This window comes from Blennius ocellaris (genome assembly GCF_963422515.1).
Source record: "Blennius ocellaris genome assembly, chromosome: 8".
NCBI classification, from domain to species: Eukaryota; Metazoa; Chordata; class Actinopteri; order Blenniiformes; family Blenniidae; genus Blennius; species Blennius ocellaris.
Window position 1 is genome coordinate 5963064 of NC_137657.1, and position 14920 is coordinate 5977983.

Here is a 14920-nt window from a genome sequence, read left to right on the forward strand (position 1 = left end):
CGTCAGGGTGTTGACAAGTGACAGGAGAAACTTGTGGAGTGTGTACGTCACAGCGGTGGACTCACACGCAGACATGAACACGCTGCGTGGCGGGGGTCCCTCCACCCCCCCTCCCCCCCAAAAAAACCCTTTCCACCACAACGGTCAGCGACTTTTCACCTTCATTAAAACAATTGGCTTTACCCGACGCGCCATCAGGTACATCTGCAGCAGTAAGAGGCTTTGTGGGGCGAGAGAGAGAGAGAGAGAGAGACCTCAACAGTGTGAACACAGGAAAAAGAAAATAAAAAAGCTTAATGTGAGCCAACAAAGATCTATTCCATGTTTCTACGTTTGCAGTTATCCACATAAACGCACAATCACGCCATTTAAACAAATGTGCTACAAAAGCAGCCAATCACAGGCTTGCAGAGAGTGGCTCTGATTGGCTCGCTCTGACCAATCAGGCCGCTGAAGCGATACCGAAATCAACTGGACTTGGTTTATTCTGGATCACGACACATTTTTGTTGAGTTTATTTTTTCTCTCCATGTAATTCAATAATAAAACATAGTCACTGAAAATATGTTGTATATTACTGATGCAACCCAGAGAGCACGACGCCACGTCATACGTCACAGATCCTTTAATATGAAATACAAAAGTAAGACGTAAAGGAGGTTCTGCTCAAACTGTCAAGAGAGGAAAGGCAGTTCAGAATCAGACTCAGGAGCGTCGTGCTAAAGAGTTTCAGGAAGCACACGCCAGCGATGCTACATGCTAGCATGATGACTCGTTGGTTGGCGAGCTCGGTCCCTCGGGCGGCGGTACCGCATACGGCAGCCTCCTGCTCCATAGGTCCTGCAGTGCTGAAGCAGGTGACCTAGCGCAATGAATAGCCGTTCCAGTGTGAATTTCGCTTAATGGTGTTTAATGAGGACTTGTATTGGCAAGTAGCTAAGGGTTAGTTCTCACCTGGTAAAGTGCTGTCCTGACAAATATACCACGTTAGCTGGCAACAGGCGCCATTAAAAGATTGACCAATTGCGCTGAAGCCTCCGGCGCTCAGACACGTTCAGGACCCAGCCTGAACATCTATCTGTGAACAAGTGGTGAAACGCATCTTGCCGTCTTGAAGACTCTTTTTAGAAGACCAAGTGCAGGACTGAGGCAAGTGGACGGGACTGGGAAGGCAGTTTCCTTGTGGCCTGTGTCGGTTCACTCCTTCCACTGCTAAATGTACACCGGGAACTTTCAATTTCCCCTCCGTGTGTCTGGGATGAGAGCGGGACCATTATCTAGAAGGTCACAGCTGGAGGTTTGTGTCGGTGGTGGCAGGAGAGTGTGTGTGTGTGTGTGTGTGTGTGTGTGTGTGTGTGTGTGTGTGTGTGTGTGTGTGTGTGTGTGTGTGTGTGTGTGTGTGTGTGTGTGTGTGTGTGTGTGAGTGGAGGAGAGCAGGGCCCCTCTGGCATTGTGTCGGGTCTGAAAGCGAGGTCACTGATTTGGGCTAATTATATTACATGGACCCATCTCAGGCCTGGTTAGGTCTATTTTCATGTGCGAGTGTGTGTGTGTGTGTGTGTGTGTGTGTGTGTGTGTGTGTGTGTGTGTGTGTGTGTGTGTGTGTGTGTGTGTGTGTGTGTGTGTGCTTTGGTACATCCGTCTTTGTGAGGACGGCTGAGACCGTGAGAGTGGTGACACTTTCTTGGATCCTCACTTCCCCCAGCATGTGTTCCATGAGCTTCTTTTCTTTTCTTCTTCTTTTTTTTTCTCCCTCTCTCTCTCCAGTTTAGGATTTAAAGTTAGAAAATAAACGTGGACACGTTCATTGGAAGTGCAACCATTTGTGCGACGCCCTCTGTGTTCCTACGGCGGGTCAGCAGCTGGAACAATCCCGACGCGTCCTGCCAGTTGGAAAACATCACCTGTGCGTCGTCCTCGCCGCCGCCGCCGCCGCCACTGCTGCTAATCCTCTGTGTCGGCCCGCCGACCCCGTCGCTGCGCCGCTTCGTTTGTTGGTGGAGCGAAAGCCCGTCATATGACTGCACGCTCTGCACATCGGCCTAATCATATGGAAGAAATGATCACAGGGCAGGAAATCACAGCATAGGGCCAAAGGAAACAATCTTTCTGCACCGGCTTAAGCCAATCATGTCCTCTCTCTCAACCCGCCGCTTGGCCTCTCGCTTGCCCTCCCTCTCTCTCTCTCTCTCTCTCTCTCTCTCTCTCTCTCTCTCTCCAGGCCTCCCTTTTTTTTTTACACCTTCACTTTACGTACTCTGGGGTTTGGAGGGTTTTATTCATCTTTCCTGTAGTTTCTGTGTTTTCTCTAATATGCTCATGTCTGGCAACACAAACACAAATTAACACGTATATTCATTTGTGGTGTTTTTTTTTTTTTTTTTACAGATTGTAACAAACAGAAACCGGCAATTATTTGAAATCAAAACTACAAGGATAGGCTTTCGTGGCAATAAAATTCAAATTTAGGTTTAGTTTTCATCCTAAATACAGCAAATGCTTCAATTGAAACTTTATTTATATTGAATAGTACACTTATGAGACATGTAAAGAATGCAGTATTGTTTGACCTAAAGCAGACGTCCACGCCCCGAAAGGTAGTCGGATAATGTACACACCTCTCAAATTATATTCGTGGTTCACTTTTGAATATCAGATGATTAAAATGCAAAAATTGTGTTTTTATGTTATAGAATTATCAATTTTTTTTTACCAAAACCTTAAGTAAAAACCTGCTCAGAGATGCATGTTCCCTGCACACTGATAAACTACGACCCGAGTCTCAGTGTTCTGTGGTGTCTGCTACGTTTAAGAAACGTATAAAAAAAAAAAAAAAAGAGCAGTTCCAGTTTGCGCGGTGGTTTGGATTGGAGCGTCTCCTGGCCTGGATTTGGCCCACGAGCCTTATGTTTGACACTCTCCAGTGTAATGTCTTACTGAAACACTGGCGATTGCCTGGAAACAAATTTTTTTTTTTTTTTACTTTGAATGCAAAATAACAATAAATGACTTCATCGTCACTGTTTAACGCCATCCCGGGACCAGATTGAGCCTTTTGGTGGTCGATTTTGTTTTTGCCCGTGAGCCGTACGTTGGATCGAACAAGACAAATTATGACCATCAACTACTCCGACGTTATAATGACATCATGTTTTCTGTGTGAAAATATTGAGGACGAAAGCAGCAGTTTGAAAAATGCACAGATCAATAACTATGTCTCATTGAAATACTTAAAAAAAAAAACACTTTTCAGAAAACTAAGTCCAGCTTACAGACGGACCCGGCGTCCCGACTTCCTCAGTTTATGTCTCAGTTTATCTCTCCATCAGCGGAGCGACAGGTGACTCCGCCGCCGGCTTTGTCCCGGGAAGTGAGGGATCGGACGCCGCCCGAGGTCGATACGCACCGCTAATCCAGACAGCTGTGTTATCAGGATTAAACGGAGGCCGAGGCCGTCGGTGTGTCCGCCTCAGAGCAGGTGGCCTGAGGCGACCCTGGTACACCGGCCTGGCGTGAGAAACACCTGCTGGGGTTCAGCAGGAAAGACCTTGAAGAGGCCGGGGCCAAGTCAAGACCAAGACCCAGAACTGAAGGGGCTGGAGTCAAGACCAAGACCCAGAACTGAAGGGGCTGGAGTCAAGACCAAGACCAGAGTCACTGGTTCCCATTGCGCTCTGCTCGTCTCAGCCTTGAAGCGTCGGTGCAGACGTCCTCGCTTTTTAATCACCAAGATTCACTTCTAGTTGTTGCTTCTTACTCGGTTTGAACTGTCATGTCATGCGTCTTTTTTTATTTAATCTTTCACAACGTTTCATCCTGAGTATTAACTTCAAAAGCTTTCGATTCTATCGAGTAAATTTCTGCGCTCTACCGAGTGTAGCTCTAGTTCACCCGGTAGACCGCAGACCTTCGCCAACGTCACTTTTTAAAAACCAATCATAAGACTCATTTTTATTCTCTGGCTTTTAACCACGTTTGAGACTCTGCGCCTGCTTTTATTGCTGTAAATGTTATTGTTTGTTTTATTGTTTTCCTGTATCTTCCTGCTTTACTTCCCACTCTTTCATTGTCATTTGTATTATGTGAGGCACTTTGGCTTCAGTCACTCTTTGTAAAGTCTTATATAAATAAATCTGACTTGACCTGATCTGACGTCACATTTGTTGTTTGTGGAACCGAGTTAGTGTCGCTAGCATGTTAGCCGTTAGCTCACATCGACGCTAACTAGCCCGTCAGGTAGCAACATCACTGTGAAACACTGAGCGATAAACCATGACCGGCGTCAATGCGCTCAATGCCAAACCGAGATAATATCTACAAGCTCCAGAGCGTCTCCATGGCAACAGACACATGACAAATGTCCGCTTTGTATGGGACATTTTTTTGCAGTTTTTGGGGGGATTTATTCAGAAACGGTGAGCCGTTAGCCATTAGCATTGCGTAAGCTAATTGATTGGTCCTTGGAGGATGACAAGTCATCCCTGAAGATTTCATGCAATTCGGGAAAAGTTGGTTACATACATACATAAATACATACATACATACATACATACATACATACATACATACAAACCAATAAACAAATACATGCAGACAAAAACACAACCTTCCCCCAACTTTCATCAGCGGAGGTAACGGTATCATCACATTGTACATTTTCAAATGTTTGAATCTCTGTTCCACAGATCTACACCCGGGCTGTGACAGCCTTTTCCCGCAGTGTGATGAATGTCTTGTTGCGGCCCCCCCGCGGCCCCAGGAGAGCGCTAATTGAATCGGCTTCCAGAGAATACTAATGGGCCTTAATGCCGAGATAACTGATACTCAAACAATGAGTGATCATTGGCAGCATGTGTTTCTGCTGCGTAATAAACATGTCACAGCGACACGGGGAGCCGGTTGGCCCATAAATTATCCCCTCCCCCTTCTGAGCCGTCCCTTCCTCTGACACACACACACACACACACACACACACACACACACACACACACACAAGAAGCAAACATGCAATTTCTTGTGAATGCGGCTACACACAGACACAAATAAGTTTCAATTGTGATGATTAGAAATATTGTTGAGACCAGGATGAACTGAGGAACAAAGATGCATAAAAAGTTGTGCAGGTTGACGCAATCCTTTGGTAGAACATCCTCAGGGGTCCACGGCCAATCTGACCAAACCACCAAGAAGATCGTAGCAAATTTAAAAGAAAACCCCGATTTTCCAACACATTTCTTGAGATTAGCAGATACAACAGCTCTAGGACAAGTTTTTTCCTTTTTTTACATTTCTCTGTATTTTGCAGCAGAAGGTTTCACTAAGATTGGCTTTATATTAAGATTGTCGTCATTTCAGGCAGTAATGAAACATTTTCATCAAGTACATTCTGCACCACAAGAGAGAGAAAAGCTTATTATGGCACTATTTTACCAGTCCGGTCCACTCAAGATGAAATTAGGCTGTAACGTGGCGCACTGCCGCAGTATCGCAGGATAATACACCCCGTTAAAAAGCAAAGAAATACAGTTTTAAGTGTCGACCGCCTTTGAAATCTCCCAATTTAATCCGATCAGGCATTTGGTGGATGTGCTGAACAAACTAAGTCCAACTCATAAAGGAACCATTTTACTCCGGGATTTAAAAAATCTGTTGCTGACGTCTTGGCGCCTCAGGAGGTCCGGTTCCATTTGGGTTTGTTTCTGTATCAGATCACAACAAAAGTCCAAGGTACGTGGCCACGCCGTTGTCGTTGGCTTCTCTTGGAGTCTTTTCATGTTTTCATCTCAAAGAGAAATTCAACATAAAAAAAAAAAAAAACATTGAAAATGTCAACGTGTGTCTTGTCTTGGTTCTTCAGACTATTTTTAGTTGGCAGGAAGTCCATTGAGCAACAACCTGGCCTCATCGACGGCACCACCCACACTCTGCCTCGCTGTTTGGTGTCAAAACAAATCCTGCCAGTGATCGCAGGAGCTCATAATGGTCAATGGCCGGTCGTTCACCGAGGTCCCATGCGGAGACACCGGCGCTCCGTCAAGGCCTGGGTGATTGTACAGTATTAGTGCTGGGCCTGGAGGCAGCAGGCAGAGTGTGGGAGCTTCCAGCGGGCTGGAAATTGGGGTTGATGGTGAGAGACGTGGCGATGCAGAGAGGGAACTCCATCTCAGGCCATGTCCACATGTGCCGGTGTGGTTTTTTTTTTTTTTTTTAAGGCTTTGGACCGCCGTCCAACAACAACCGCTGAGGCTGGTGTAACAATAATCACGGTGTCAGATGTATGTGGGCAGTGAGGAGCGGTGACCGTGAACCAGCAACCGAATCATGCAACAACTATAGAGCAGACCTGGGAAACTGTCCGTTGATTTAAGTTTGACGCCAAATGCTTTTGTATATTTTGTCTAAAAATGTTTGGTTTCACTGGAAAACTCCGGGGCTGAACTTATTACAAAATATACTTGAGGTTTCTTCTCAATTCAACATGTCAACCTGGAAGCTGCAGTTATTTTACATCCAAAACATAAAGAGCTTATTAAATATGGTACATATTAATAGCAAGAACTAAAAAAAAATAAATAGTGAGCTCAACAAAAAATATTAAAAAACGTCTGTCTCAGCAATGATCTATTTATGACCATTAATGTTTTACTTTTATTCATAACAATGACCAAGATAAACAATATCTCAGCATGAATCAGCATCATCATAACTACAGGTGAAATTGATCACTGTAAAAAAAAAAAAAGTCTATCGGTAATTGTTTTCAACATTTGTGATGTTGGGACTTCATCTTCTTCTGATTCCTGATGATTGTAACTCTCCGCGTCACCCCGAGCGGGAATCGTTTGCGTCTGAGACAAACTGTTATGACGTAACCACCAGAAGGCGCCGGCGGGGTTTTTCCTTTTTTTATTCCACCTCTTTCTTCTCCTCCTCAGTCCTTCTCCAAACCAAACACATGAGATCAGCCCATCCTGTTTGATGGTCCAACATGTGAACCGAGGACTGTGGTCGTTCTGTCCAAGAACAAACTGTTTCCTCTGACTGCTAGAGTCAATTACTTTTTGAAATGTTTTGGTCAGGGTACAAAAGGTGACATCAAGAACAGACTAGTGCTGAAATGTGTTCATTTTCTAGTCCTATCCTGACACCTACTGGTCTCATGAGGTACTGTTTAGAGTCACATACCTTTATAATGTGTCTCATACCGTTTTGTAATGAAACGATCTGCCATGACGATTCATGTCTGTTTTAATTTGCATATTTTATGGTTTAAGGATGAAAACAGCAAATATTGAAAAGTGTATTTCAAGTATAACAATTATAAGGCATACATTATAACAATGTGACGCCCCCCCCCCCGCCATTATAGGCCATTCAAGAGTAACTTTTTGAAATAGGAAATACAAAAATACTTTCCAGTGGGAAATCTGACCACTGTCCAACTGGGAATTTCTCCCTGGGAAAGTGGAAATGTGTGACTCAATCTATCTTAGCTTTTTCCATTGTTTCAGGGACAGGATTTCCCAATGAGGTACTTTGTAAGGAAGTTTTTTTTATTGTTATTAATAGCTAAAGTAAGACAGTAGTTCAAGAAAACAGGAGAGCTGGTATGTTCATATTTAATTCATAAAACCAAAATCTATTGGTAATTCTCACTTTACAAGCATTAGCTTTTACACTTTTTTTTTCCTAAATATGGTGGTAAAGTAGAACTGAATAGAGTTTATATACTTTATTACTCTCAGAGGGAAATTATGTGAAGTATTTCTCCACACAGAATAGGAAAGTTGACACAATATAAGAAGAACAAGAAGAAAGTAATATGTTAATTATAGCTGAAAGCAGCGTTAAACGGGTCCTCGCCACTTGCGGGACTCAGACTGTCAGTTGGCGTACGTCAGTCGTTATGCATGTCATATAATGAAACGTGAAATTTGGTCCTCTTCTCCACTCTCAGCCAGTCACAGGCCAACTCACACAAAAGAATCAGAAACCAACATCTGTCATTACTAAACCATATCATTGCTAGCAGAACACAACTGCAGAGAAGTTACACTATCTTCAGAGTATTTATGAGTAAATAGTATAAACAGTATCATTGATTGATTCGAATCAATCAATCAATCAATGAAAGACTGTGGGGGGCATAGAGCAGGAAGTGCAAATAAATAAATAGTACAACAAGACTATAACTACATCATGGGGTATATGAATACCAGTAATAGTCAAATCTGGATAATAAAACAGTCAGATATAAATATAACGAAGAATGAAGGTCAAAGGTTAAATATGCATCAGGAGGCAGGGATCATTTATGGTAAATTGATTGATTCGCAGTGTAAAACAGAACGCTACCGGAAGTCATTCATCCCAACAGCTGTTAGGATATTTAACAACTCACTGTAAATGTCCTACATGTTCCGTTACACCTGCACTGAGTACATCTCTTTACCTATCTACACTGTGTGTATAGCAATCCTGGCAATTTACTCTATTTTTAGAGGATTTTTCTTTTTAATGGATTGCTTTATTTTTACATATTCAATTTTTTGCTCTTGTTTAGATATTTATATATTTTTATTCCTTAATTTTATAAGTTCTGCACCTTTTACCTTGAGCTGTTGTAAGTTTGTGTTTCCCCACGGAGAGGAATAAAGCTCTCTACTCTAAAAACGTGGGGAGTATCGTTGGCAGCTGCTGCGTATAACTAAAAAAGTAACTCGTAATCTACCTTAGTTTTAAAAACAAGTAATCGGCAAAGTAACTACGCCACTTTTAAAGGAGTAACTTTTTTTCAAGGTAACTGGCAACACTGATCACTGGTTCACACGTTGCATGGCGTTGCCATGGCGACTGTTGGAAGCTGCGTGCAGCGGCGCGGCGCGGCCGGCAGGGGTCGCCGCGGCACCACGTCTCCGTCCGGGAGGCAGTGGCAGCATCTCTCAGGTAGTAGAAGGGGCAGATCCGAGGAGCCGATACGAGCGGCTGTTGTGGGGTTGCGTAGCTGCGCACACCCCTCGGGTTCTTCGGCTTCCCCTCGCGAGCCTCGACTCCTCCTGGAAGAAGAAGGAGAAGGAGAAGAAGGAGAAGAAAACTGAAAGAAAAAAAATCATGGTGGCTAAAAACAGAAGACAGACCGGGAAGAGTCCGGCGACCCAGACTGACCGCGACCGGATCCCTCTCGCTTCGCCCCCCGGCAAAAGTAGCGTCCGTCGCCCGGGCAGGGAGGGCAAGGCTTTCAACGGCTCCCACCCGAACGGGCTCTCGGGCATCGGGCACAAGCTCGGGCTGAGTCCCGCGAAGCTAGGAGCGACTCTGCTGCTCGGTAAGTTTTCTCCGGAGCGTTAGCCGCCTAGCTCCCCCCGCTAACGACGCTAGGCTCCGGTAGCATTAGCTCCGTGTAAACCCAAGTTATCTCGCTCCATCGCCGGGCTAACGTTAGCTCCTGCGAGCGCCAACGAGGGCTCGCGGTGAAAAAAACCAATCTAATGACAAAGAAAAGCGGTTTATGGACGGAGCGGCTCCACACGTGTCGGCAGGTTTCACCTGGAGAAGTTGGGGCTCCGCTTTCTCTTCTCACCGCACGACAGGAGCCCCAAACTCCCCATCCCTGCTCCAGCGGGGCTGGTGTGTTTATTAATCTCTCCTCCATCAACCCGTTTTCTCCTTCGTAAAGTGCTGATTTCTCAAGTGAATTCTCTCCGTCCACAGCTGCTCTGACTGGATTCCTGCACTGGTGAGCTGCTGCCGCTGCTTCTCTCGTCTTTTCTCTCTCTTCACACTCCGAGTTTCATCCTCCTGCTCCGGCTCACGGCTTTCTCCTGTAATTAGGCATCACCTGTCCCAGCTGTTCGAGAATGACAGGCACTTCTCACACCTGTCTAACCTGGAGAAGGAAATGGCTTTCCGCACCGAGATGGTGAGTGTTTCCTCTTCGTGTCTCTCTGCAGTGTTCAAGCTGAAGAGGCTTCTTTCTTTTTATTATACATCTGACAGAAACAAGGTGCAGGAAATGATCCTGAATATCTTTAAATGGTCAAGATGGGATCAATCTTGAAGACACAGATTAAAACCGTGTGACCCCATTAGTCCAAAACAAAACAACATTCGGTGGATTAATACAAAGAAAAGCAAAAACTGTCCATTTCAGCTTCATCTGTCCATCAAAAGACAGGACACAGGTTGAGCATGCTGCCAGGCCGTTGCAGCACTCCGTCCACCAATATTACCCCGTCTAACATTTTCACTAATATTGTCCATACCAAATTGTTTCCCTTCCAAGTAAATGTAATTGACACAAACCCGCATACAAATCTTTTCAAAATTGACGAAGAACAGGGCAAACACAAGCCTCTGCTCCTCGGTATAACAGACATTCTGGGATTGTTAACGCCAACAAGCCCAAACCGTTTGCTCAGACGAAATAACAAGCACATACTTTAACGGCATCCATCGTCGGCAGCAGATAAACCGTACATGCAGCCTCTCGAGGGCTGGTTTTGTCTCCACTGGCCTTGTGTTTGACTTAAAGCTGACTTAAAGGACGTGCTGGTATACAGATGCCGCCACACACACCTTGATGTCTTGTGGATTCCGGGCCTGGGCAGGCGGTCTTAATGTTGTGGCTGTCTGCTGTCTACGCCGTACTGTGTATTCAGTGAGATCCTGTCGGGTGTCATCAGTGAGGACATGGGACTATCAGGATGTTGCTTGTGGAGAGCGTTGGTGTTCCTGGACCAGATTGAGTTGCAGTGTGTCGAGATGCTGGGCAGCAGCTTGATAACAGTGCTTGTATTGATCGTGTGCTGAATATCTGCTCACAGCCTCGGCGCTTGTCTCGGATATCACAGAGTCAAAGTTTGCCCGTGAGCTCTCTCTTATTGTGGTTTGTGACGAGCTCCACCGTGTCTGTATGGACGGTAGATGTGAAGATTTGGTTGCTCGCAGTGTCGGAGGTGTTTCCTGCCAGACTTGACAGGCAGTCTGTGGATGAGGGAGTCCAGCATCCAGATAAGCCAGCAGACGCCCGGCGAGACCTGCTTCCCAATCAGCTGCCGGAGTGCGATCGTCTCCACTCCAGAGCCGCGGCGTAGAAATACATCTCGTGTCTGTGCAGCGAAACACATGTAATCCTTCCTGAACATTAACATTATATTAAATACTTGAGAGACCCCCATCGCTGACTCCCCCTCGACGCACGTTGACGATGTTATGGCGCCACTGCAGAACCTGTCAGTGTTTCTCTGTGGGTTCTACCTGCCGTCCATACGTCTACTCTCAGGAAGCACTGTTTGGTCTCTGCGGGGGATCAACCGTCCTGCTGACTGTCTGTTCTTCCTGGAGCTGGATTTAGTTCTTCGTGACTCTTATCGTGTTCTTTAGGTTCTCTCCCTCCCTCCAGGATATGGATTTGGGAGCACTCGAATGCCTTCCTCGTGATTGTAGTTCACAATTCAATTTTATTTATATTGCACCAAATAAGCGCAGTTATTTCAAGGCACACCTACAGAGAACAATTCGACACGAGCAAGTGGAGGAGACGGGGAAGGAAACACTCAGTTGTAAGAGGAAAAGCCCTGCAGAAGCAGGTGGAGACGTTCTGCTGGTCGGGTTGGTGTCGGAGGTTCCAAAAGGAGAGGACAGAGACAGAGCAACAAGTAGACAGACAGAGTGTCCTACTGAATAGATAAGAAATGTAATCAAGTCAGGCTAAAAAGATAAAACGAAAATATAGAAAAGAAATCCAGATATTGGTGCATATTATTATATTATACTCAATTTCCCTGAATATGTCCCGTGTAATAAAAAGCTTTTTAAAGCCTTTCGTCATCTTCAACAAACGCATCTGATTTTAAAAGCCGCTGAAGTACGAGACCCTTTGCGCCGTGGCGTTGAAATCAAACTCCACGTGTTCCATTAACTTCATCAAGTCTTCATCTTCTGCAAAGCCGAAGCATTACCTCGCTGGGTAATTCCCATTTCCAAAGAGGATTGGTCAGTGAGCAGTTTTTAACACTTGAGTAGCTCTTATCCTGAACATTACCTGACGTTACCATGGCAACCAACCTGGATGAAAGATTCATCAGGGTTGCACTGAATAATGGAGCCGGACCCGGGGGGTTTAGCTCAGTATGCCGGCGGCCCTCTGCTCAGTGGATAGAATTTGATATATCACACAGAGTTTGGGTAATAAATTCTGCACGGCTGCGATCACAAACTGGATAATGCAGCGTTGAGAGTAATGTCTTTTTCAGGCCCCATCTTTTTATTTGACGTGTAAATACAAGTGTGTGAGGCAAAGTGCAGTGAGGTTGAACTCTGACCAGTGAGCTCACCCGTTGGTTGTGTGGCCGCTCCACACCGTGTACACCTCCAGGGATTGGTGTTCCTTTAAACCACTAGCGTACGAGCCAGCTCATGGGGAAAATTTTAAATAAAACATTGGTTCTTTATAACAAATTTCTTGGGAGTAACGACACAACACTGACACCGGAGCTGAGATATGTGACCTCAGGACTTCCAGTTGTAGTCCTGAAAGGTTATCAGTCCAGCCAAAGATCTTCAGATCAGTGTGTCTGCTCTCTTTCTTCACACCGAGTCGCCACAAACTCTTCTGTGAAGGAAAAAGGGAAAAAAAAGTGTCTGTCCTCGTCGCCTCATGGTTTTTTAAAGCCTCCTCACTTCCTCCGGAGCTGAAAGCTCCTGCTGCCTCGGTGATGATACTGAAGGTGAAAATGTGATCGTATGCAAACAGAATATTTTTTGTCCGTCCTCACCCCTGCTGCGCTGCGAGCCGTTACCATCTGCCAGCCCGTCCAACCCATTCCCTCTCCTTCTCTCTGGGCTGAGTTATATTTAGTGTCCCGTCTGCTGCGTCTCTCATCCTGCTCTGTTGTTCTGCAACACCGGATTATAATTCAGACGTGTTGTGCTCCGGGGGGGGGTTTGATCTTGTCACTTCTTTTTTTTCTCTCCTTGTACAGGGTTTGTACTATTCCTATTACAAGACCATCATCGAGGCTCCGTCCTTCTTGGATGGCCTCCACATGATCATGAACGACCGGCTGACGGAGCACCCGCTGGTCATCAACACGCTGCAGAGGTTCAACCTCTATCCCGAGGTAAGCTGGAGGTGCAGGGGTGCGTTTGGATTTGAAGTAAACAACATTGAAATGCCAGTGAGGATCAGAGATTTTGGCCTTTTTGTTTGACACCGGTTGGATTAGATGCTTCCTGTCGTCTTCGGTCAGGCTGTAGATGGAATTGCTCCGAACACATTATATTATTAATGTCTGCTCATGCAGCTCTTCATAACCAGTCACTGCACATCGGGGACAAGCCGACTTTCTCCAGGCTGGAGCTGGAGCTGGGTGGCAGTCCGCCCGTCGATCTGTCATCCACCGATGTTCAAAAAGACCATTTTGTCATTCCGTCTGCGTCGAGACAAAGTCCCAGGTTTCATGTTTTTATTCAGACGGAGTCTGTGTGCGATCAGCCTTGTATCCAGATGAGTTCCTCTGTCACCAGTATGGATTTTCTTTTTTCATCCCATCTGACCTGCGGAGCCTCTAACCTGGTTACAAAGCTGCTTGTAAACTCCCTTCTTGACGTGGGGAATATCTTCCTGTCCGACATATTGAAACTGTAGCATTTCATATTCGCCATCTGTGCAGAACAAGTCGAGTAAAGTGAGGGGAAAAAAAGCAGGGCAGCACTTTCTGGGAACTCAGAGATAAAGAAGGACCCAATAAGAAGTGTGTTTGTGTCTGGCGCTACAGCGAGGTCCCTTCACACGCTGCTTTTCACCGCGCGTGTCGCCTCCGTCTCCGCAGGTGGTGCTGGCCAGCTGGTACCGGCTGTACACCGGCGTGATGGGCTACTTTGGAATCCCCACAAAGATGTGTTGGTCCATCAACAGAGGAGAGGGACTGACTCCTGTGGACAGCTGTGAAGGTACAGACGGTTGCCATGGCGCCCCGGACTGCACGGCCAAACATGCTCATCTGCTTACGCACGCACGCACGCACGCACGCACACACACACACACACACACACACACACACACACACACACACACACACACACACACACACACACACACACACACACACACACACACACACACACACACACACACACACACACACACACACACACACACACACACACACACACACACACACACACACACACACACACTGGCTCTCCTGGTTTTCAAGGAGCTCCAGATATTTCACAGTCAACGACAACAAAGAATAAAGAGTCGCGGTGTTGTGTTTGTAGAATATGTGAGAATTCATGCTACAATAGGACGTTTCCCAAATGCTATAGAATATTCAGGCCATAAAAGTCTCTGATGCGCAGCAGGATGTAGAGCAGGAATGTGAAAGGCATTTCACATTTTTATTTAAAAACCAAACAATTACTGCAAAAAAAAATGACTGCAGTCTCAACATAAAGCCAATTTTAAGGATACTTTCTGATGCACAATACAGCGAAACGTCGCAAAAACACCCAACCCTCCTATAGCTGTTGCATAATGCATGTTTGTTCAGATTCTTCTGACAGCATGGCTTCAAGGCTAAATCTAGTTTTCCATCTTTCATGGCAGCGTCACTGAATTCTCGTCTCGGGTCTCAGTGTTGGTATTCTTCCAGTGGTTTCACTGCTGATCTAGAATGTCGTCTAGATGAGGCCTAAATTACCTGTAGCTATAAATATGCGTGTGTTTTCCCTGTGCCCTGTCGAGATTGTGTTCCAACTGCTGAAGTGAAGTTGGATGTTCCCGGCGACACTCGGTTGGGTGTTATAGGAGATAGACGGCTGTCACGCCAAACGTTAAAGAGAAATCCTCCCTCCCGTCTTGTCTGAGAGGCTGAAATGGAATAAATTTTCCACTCGGTGCTTTTTCAAAAGGAGC

At 45.7% G+C, this 14920-nt stretch overlaps 1 protein-coding gene across 2 annotated transcripts in view; it reads left to right on the plus strand.

Moving 5' to 3' along the window:
• Nucleotides 1–8976: 8976 nt before the first annotated feature.
• Nucleotides 8977–14920, plus strand: part of dpy19l1l (dpy-19-like 1, like (H. sapiens)) — a 30299-nt gene continuing 24355 nt past the window's right edge. For both annotated transcript variants that reach the window (XM_080501669.1, XM_080501670.1), the window contains exons 1-5: nt 8977–9325; nt 9712–9736; nt 9832–9919; nt 12984–13121; nt 13833–13953. In XM_080501669.1, coding sequence (XP_080357795.1) covers nt 9112–9325; nt 9712–9736; nt 9832–9919; nt 12984–13121; nt 13833–13953 — 586 coding nt within the window. In that variant the 5' untranslated portion in view covers nt 8977–9111. The remainder of the gene's footprint in view (nt 9326–9711; nt 9737–9831; nt 9920–12983; nt 13122–13832; nt 13954–14920) is intronic.